Raw genomic sequence first — 8,123 nt, forward strand, 5'->3', positions numbered from 1 at the left:
ACGCAAAGCCGTGGTCTTCATTGGTCTTCATTGTCCCTGCTCCTGGGCCATCGTTGGTCCTTGGTAATGCTTATCAAATTGAAGGGATTGAAATCAAAGGGCAACAGATATTAGAATCTGATTCAATAAACCAAGTAAAATTAGGCTTTTATTTGTTGTTGTTGTTGTTAATGCTCACGCAAAATTCAAATCTTGCATGAATTTTGGGACACCCTATATATATGAACACTTTGCTTCTGAAATAATTAATTGACACAAGACAATGAGAAGGGAAAAATGAGATTTCATTACTGCAGTAAATGCCAGGAATAGTTAGGAAAGTTAGGAAAGCATTTTGATCTAGATTAAATTTCCTGATAACATCGCTTTATTTTATTTTTAGTTTTCTGGTGCTTAATGTGTCCCTAATGATGTCTTCCTGAAATAAAAGTTGTTTATGCTATTAGGGCGACCCCAAATACTATAAACTTGAGGTAAGTGATTCTTGGAATTGCCTTAACAACAGGCAGCCACCCTAATGATTCCAGGAAACAGCATACAAGGTCCATTATTAATAGACAACATAATATGATACAGCATTCATCTAGCCAGTGTACAGTGAAAGCTGACATTGTCCTTAATACAGCAGTGGTTCTATTAATTTATTTTTGAACTCCCCAAAAGCACTTTGCAAAAATAGCAATATTCAAGTTGTCAATCAAAACATTTGTTCCAAGGTAAACTCGCCATTTCTGATTAAATATCACCATCTTTTTATCTTCTGTAGGTGCTTCCAGTGACGTCAGCCATCTCCATCATCCGATGCATCCACATTTGTCTCAGGATCCATTAACTGGACAAACCATACTTTTAGGCCCCATGTCAACACTGGTTCATACAGACCAGATCTGTAAGTATGTGGGCTTCTTTTCAACCATAAATTGTCCTAAACTTAATTACTTGAGAAAAAGAGGAATTGGGGGAAAGAATCTATGAGTAACCAGAACTGCAAGATTTGGGTGTTATCCTCTCCAGGGCTCCACTGTGGGAGACCGTGACATTCAGCAAGTCACGTATTCTCTGGGCATGAGTTTGCTCCCTAAAATGGAGATACAGTACCTCAGTCTTTCTACTTCATGGGTTTGGGAGCAGAAAAGAATATATGGGCAGTCCCAGCTCTGCTGGTCTGCAGGCTTATAGACATAATTATGCAGGCTGGGGCCATGCATAGAAACCCGAATAATCACTGGAAAATTATGGTTACTTGTGACCTTTAAAAATGTCTGTCATATCATGTTATATGTCAATTATACCTCAGTTACAAATGAACAAAAATATCTGTCAAAACATTAGGAACCCTTTTAACTATACATTAGAAAAATATAGGAAAGTTTGAAAAACAAAGTAAATTAAAAAAAATAAATATAGGGAAGTTGAAAAGTATAGTAATCCTAATATTTATTTTGTGCACCGTAATGTAAAACATTAGAAACACTGAAAATTAAAGTTTTACTTCTTTGTAAAAATTTTAAGAAGCATAGTTTATACAGTATTTTTGCTTCCTCCTCCTGCAACTTGTAAGAGCAAGTGAGGATTTTTATGTGCTTTAATGAATGTTACTCTTTTGAAGTTTGGACAACTTCTAACATTTTATCCTTTGCATTTTCTTTTTCCCCCCTCCTTTTATTATTTTTTTTAAATTACAGTTTATATTTAATATTATTTTACATTAGTTCCAGGTGTGCAGCATAGTGGTTGGACAATCATATACTTTACAAAGTGTTCCCCCTGATGTTTTCAGTCCCCACCTGGCACCATACAAAGTTATTATAATGTTACTGACTATGTTTCCTGTGCTGGATCCTTTGCATTTTCTGTGTCCTGAAATATGTCCGAGAATCCATTTAATGTGAAGTTTTTTTGCCGGTTTCATTTCCCCTGGGGCATCGTTGTCCTTTCCAACACAACTAGTCACCTCACTTATGCTGAACGCTGATGAGTGTCCTTCACTAAGGTCCTAGAAGCATATTTATGGTCTCAAACAGCAGTCCTGCCCACATTCCCACGGTCAGCTATCTTCTGTCACTCCACTTATGTGCAATTGGAATTTTGATTCCATGATTATCACTTTTTGTTTCTTTGCTACCCTTGAGTCGTGTTGTATGTGTGGGGTTTTTTTTAGTCAACTCTCTTTCAATTGTCTATTTTTGCAAAATGTCACGTGGATTTATCACTGGGAGACACGGAGGGAACTCAAGTACACACTCTGTTGTCAGTGTGTGAATTGAATAAAATATGTGCCAATGTGAATTAAATACGGACAGAATGAAAGACGTGATGCCCTAGGTCACTGATGACAGGACATCTGTTACTTAGGTGATTATTGGAGACACATTAGCAGTGAAGTTCCTGGTCATGCGGTACTCACAATTAATTGGGAGTTACCAGGCTAACTACACTTGGCCATGCTTTTTGCAGGACTGGGCCATTAGCTGTGCTGACTGAGATTCGTGCATATCAGAATTGTGCACAGTGAGGGCTGCTTGGACAAACACTTTGAAACGAAAATAATTATATAAATACTAATGATTGTGAGTGGCTCACTTAATCTGATATCATTGCAGATTTAACACGATTCTATTTCTATAAGCTATCCTGGAGATAATAATCCCTATTTGACCAAATATCAAGAGTTACCACTGAATTGATAGTAATTATCCCAGATTTACCTGTGATCCATTGCCTCTGAACATTAAGCCAGCTACCTCACTGAGATGCCTTGAGTTACGGTGATGCCATGATCATGCATACCTGTATGACCCGCTGAATTGACAGCAACCACTCATATCTCGTTATAATGATTTTTTACCTCAGTGTTCAAGGAACTGTAACAACTCAGTGAGTACCACCTGACTGCTACCTAGTGGCCAAAAAAGTAGAGGCCACAAAAATGTGTGTTCTCACATCTCCCCTGTAGTATACAAGCATTGGTAGACCTCTGTAATTGTGTCTAAAACAAAAGATCTTTGAGTATATGACAGAGGCGGAAATGAAATTGTTAGAAAAAATACCATTTTTGGAGATAGGGTGGCACATTTAACCTGCGGGTCCCAGTGTACTTGGAAGTGATAATTTGGGGACCATCCTTGCAAAGCAGATGTTACCATTTTCATGTAACAGGTTGTCAAGAGCCAAGAGAGGCAAGCTCAGTATCACACCAAAATACTCGGAGTTGTGTCTCTCCAAGTTCAGTTATTCATAAACTTAGAACATTAACAACACATTAAGCATTATAGGCATCAGCTGGCGAGAAGGTTGAACAATTCTGCTGGCGGTTGAATTCTTTACTTTTTAATTGCCAGTTTTCTAATAGTTTGAAAGCATGCTGTTGCCTCTAATATTTTTAGAATCTCATCATCACATTTTTTCATTTTTTCCCCTCTTTCGACAATATTTATAAGACTCATTTAAAGGAAAGCTTTGCTTTGCTTGTGCTCATTTAGAATAGTTTTAATCCAAAACAAAACATACACATAAGCACAGGAAAACTTAATTTGTACACATTTTCTTGGTGTTTTAGAGCAGGCCTCTGCAGTTTCAGATCCACCCTAAGTATCCCAAAATAAATGTTTAAAGCGATTTGTTTATTCTCCTGTCAATTAAACTATTTCAAACTGTTGTTCCTAAGTAATTGCTAATCCATAGTTAATAATACCAAAGTTATTATAGTAAAGAAAACCAAGCAAAAAGAGTCTGTCCTCGTATTTGTATAGAATTTTTTTCAAAATTTTAAGTAACTGTTTTGGAGAAAAGAAATCTATAAAGTTTGCAATGCTTCAGTCTGATCATCAAATATTTTCTATACTGTTGAATATATGAAATAATAATGAGTACTAAAATACTTTTAAGTTTTAAAAAATTACAGAATAGCTCCTAGATTATTTTATAATATGAAAAAAGTTTGCAGTGGAAGGAAACACTATTCTAAACAGTGAAATAACTAGGTTTGCTCTTTGCATTGACAGGGGGCAGTGACAAACAAGAGCAATTATAATAGAATAATCTTGATGTGACAAAGCCAGTATTTTTCAGATGCCTTTAACTACAACATAGATTTCAAAGCACTTGAAAAGTATCTAATCTTCATTTTAAAATGTCATCTAATGAGGTTGAGTTAGTGGAAGCCAAGTCAAACATATTTTATTTCATGTGCACTTTTATTACAAAATTATAACACTTGAAATCTAAGATTTGAAAAAAACACTAGCATTTTGTTCGTTCTTTTCATTAACTTTTTTCTGCTGGGTGTGTGGGAGAATCAGATGCTCACAAATGCTATTAAGAAAGACAGACCACACCTTAAAAGGATTCTTTAAGGTTTTCAAGAATGATCTGGTCCAATATAAATCCATTTGGTGAGGTAGGGGAGGGGAGCACCTTCAGTGATATGTCAGTGAGCTGATAATCAATAATAATTAAAGGGCATTATGCTAATTAGACTGGACGTCTTCCAGATGTCCTTCCTGATGAAGCTGGGGTCAGAGGGAAGCCAGCCTGGGTCCCGGGTGCCTGCCGGCGGCCCAGGGAAGGAAGGCCTACTCTTGCACGAATTTCCGTGCATTGGGGTCAGAGGGAAGCCAGCCCGGGTCCCGGGTGCCTGCCGGCGGCCAGAGGAGGGAAGCCAGTGCCGGCAGCCCGGGGAAGGAAGGCCAACTCTTGCACGAATTTCCGTGCATCGGGCCTCTAGTGTTATATAAAGCACTACTTTATGTGTGATCTTTAAAAACACACGAAAAGTAAAATAATGTGTATTGGTATCATGCAGGACTTAATGGGATGATGGATCAGGGTGACTGTTGCCATCACATACAATTCTCTGATTCTTTTTTAGCAACTCCTGAAACCCCACTCCCTTCCCCACCACAAGGCTCTGGACAAGAACAATACAAAATTGCCGCAAACCAAGCTTCAGTTATTTCACACCAGCCTCTCTCCAAACAAAAGCCATTGTAAGGATATGTTTACTTCTGAACAGCACTGCTTCAATGTGAAAAATTACCAGTCTTGAAAATCTCAGGATATGCTTTTGGCAAACTCTTAGCCAAGGCTTCTTCATGGTGCTGTTGTAAGATGGTAACCTATTTTCTTGTTTTTATACTCATTTTGTTTGTTTTTGCTATTGTCTGAAACCTTCAGTTGCAACCATTGTATATCTGAGTTTCCATACATTTATACCATATGGTTTTCCCAGCTCCCCTAGCACCGGGCCTTAAGCCATTGAATCTTATGTACCATTTCTATTTGTTGCCTTTATATTAATTTAAATCTGTAAATAATTGCTTTAGGGAGATGTTATGCAGAACTAAGTGTTCTTTTTTGACTGAGAATATTATTATATCAGAAATCCCAGATGAATATACAATGAACCAAGTTTTTAATAAATAATAAATTTTAAACTTGCAAATTAGAAAACAATAAAGCAGTTACTGTAAAATCGGGCATAGTTCTTTGAAGAACAATTCCTCATGGACATCCTGTGGCTAAGAAGTGTCTTTGGGCCAGAGTTAAATATACCTATTTTCAGTTTAGAGAAATATAAATAGCCATTCCAAGGATGACTGTGTATTCTTTCAGATCTGACTGTATTTGAAGATGTATGTTAAGATAAAAGGTGTTAGTTTGAGCAGATAGGATACAGTTTAAACTGTAAAAAAGAAATCCCTAAAACAGTGGCTCCACCAAGAGAGACATTTATTTCTCCATCCTAAAAAATATCTGGAAGTCATCCATTGACTAGGACTTGGCACATACCCACATCCAATTCCCAGGGAGACTGGGAGAGGAGGAAGAAAGCCTTGTGCCAACCAAAACTACAGCTCGGGGAGACTAATATTGGGAGACAAATTAACCATCCACCTATCACACACGTGTTGCCTCATTTAGTCCTCACAACAACCCTGAAAAAGAGGTTTTATTATCTTTCAGTTATAAAGAAACCTTTAGCCTAGGGATTAAATAATGTAACCAACATTCATAAACCTGGAGAGTAGGAGAGCTTCATTTAAGCCAGGGTCTCGTTGACTTTCATGAGAATAAATCTTTGGTGTGGGATGAAAAATGTGAGCTTCTTGCTATGGTTTTTAAATATATGTAATTGACTATTGATGGAATACTATCAGTCATGTTACCTATGACACATATTTACATGCAAGCAGTGAGTGCCAAATTTTGGCAGCTTGATAAGAAACCACTTTTGTACTTTGAATAAAAGTCTTACCCCTAAAATAATATTTTAAATAAATTAAAGAAAATAAAAGATACACCAGATAGGTTATCACGAAAACAGAAGCAAAATGACTAATTTATCAGGTTTTCAACAATCCAGCAACCCAGGGATATACTGAATGCCTAACTCTGGACCGAGAAGCACACTTCATTGGAGCCCTAAACTATTTGATATCATCTAAAGCTGGAGCTTCTTAAAAAACAATGAATGATGGGTTGTCTGTAAACCCATGACCTTTCTCTCTCTCTCCCCAGCCTCCTCTCTCTGTCTGAAGCAGGCAACAAACATTTGAATAATTATCAATGATACAAAGAAGTATCCCAAGCTGAAAGAGACTGACTTACATGATAATTTCAGGACCTTTCAAAGTTTCTAAGCTTATGATGGTATAACCCCCAGTTACCCTACAAATAAAAAGGTTCAGTAAATGTTAACTAACCCATTGGCTCTTAAAGTGAAATTGAACTCTTAAAATAGAAAATGATTCCTTAGAAGCTATCGTTGGTTAAATAGAATCAATAAATTCTTTCAAGAGCTGGTACCTTCATGTCACTGGGAAATCTTAGAGAGAAAGAGAAGAGGAAAGTTTTCTTACATTGTTTGAATATTTACTTTGGTATCTCTATGTGATGAATAAGAATGTTTTTGATTGTTATAAATATAGATATTATTTGTAGATTTCTGCTTACTTTTTTGTGTTGTTCTCTTAGAATATATTAAAAAACTTGAAAATATAAAACAAAGTCATATTAGTAAACCCTTTAACTTATCTGCATGTATTTTCTAAACAGTTATGTTTTACAAATTATTGCCAACAATTTTGTTTTAATAACTGTGGTCAGGGACTTTGTAATATATTTTTGTATACTTAACTGCCAACAGTGCTGGATGAGAGGAACTGATATTTTCAAAATATTGATAAAGTTATTCCTTTTATATAGCACAATACTTTTTTCATGTAATAAGATGGAATAATTTATTGTGAAATAATGATTCATTTTATAAATGTAAAATTATTTTTATAAATTTTATTGTTGAAAATCAAAAATTACTAGATTTTTTAAAATGTTAAATTATAGTGAGATTAAAATATTTCAAAACTGTGATACCATGTTGTTTCACTGAAGTTTCGAAATAAAAATTGAGATAAAAAAACTGAAATGAGGTGCTTCATTATTGTTCAAAAATGATTTTATAATTGTAGAGATAATGCTAATATCTTTCGTATGGGCATTTAGTTAAATTTACATAGAGTTCCATAATACTGGTATTTAGATGCCAGAGCAAAATTAATTAGCACATTTCCAAATCATCGTAGAATTAGACACTGATTAAAGGGACCATCCTCACATTTGTGTGTTAATTATGTAGTTTTGCTTGCTTTATAGTTTTGTCACAGTAATGAAATATATGGCCCCGGCTAGTTTCAACCTTGTATAGGTATACTTGGCATGTAAATTTTTAAACTCAATGTTTCACTTCTTTTTTTTTTGTAGTCATAGTTAAAGCTTCTTTGTAAATGTTCTTGTATTATGAGGACCAGTCGTTTTTATAGTCTACTAATTTTTATTTTAGTTCTACTTTTATCAGGGGAATATGAGTACATCATTTAAAAACACAATTATGCTTGAAGTTTATAGTGCAGTCCTCCACCCCACCATTGCCTTCTTCCTTACCTTCTGACCTTCAGTAGCAACATTCAAATGTTGCAGCTGCTCTATTTATTTTTATTTATTTATATTTTTTAATATATTTTATTGATTTTTTACAGAGAGGAAGGGAGAGGGATAGAGAGTTAGAAACATCGATGAGAGAGAAACATCGATCAGCTGCCTCCTGCACACTCCCCACTGGGGAT

General features: G+C 35.6%; 1 protein-coding gene across 3 annotated transcripts in view; it reads left to right on the forward strand.

The window, feature by feature from the left end:
* Window positions 1-6,874, forward strand: part of HNF4G (hepatocyte nuclear factor 4, gamma) — a 61,289-nt gene extending 54,415 nt beyond the window's left edge. For 2 of the 3 annotated variants that reach the window (XM_014539856.1, XM_005866388.2), the window contains exons 9-10: window positions 767-889; window positions 4,871-6,874. In XM_014539856.1, the coding sequence (XP_014395342.1) occupies window positions 767-889; window positions 4,871-4,992 (245 nt within the window). In that variant the 3' untranslated portion in view covers window positions 4,993-6,874. The remainder of the gene's footprint in view (window positions 1-766; window positions 890-4,870) is intronic. The other variant, XM_005866389.2, reaches the window with a different exon arrangement.
* The last annotated feature ends 1,249 nt before the right edge of the window (window positions 6,875-8,123 follow it).

This window comes from Myotis brandtii, unplaced genomic scaffold (genome assembly GCF_000412655.1).
Source record: "Myotis brandtii unplaced genomic scaffold, ASM41265v1 scaffold23, whole genome shotgun sequence".
NCBI classification, from domain to species: Eukaryota; Metazoa; Chordata; class Mammalia; order Chiroptera; family Vespertilionidae; genus Myotis; species Myotis brandtii.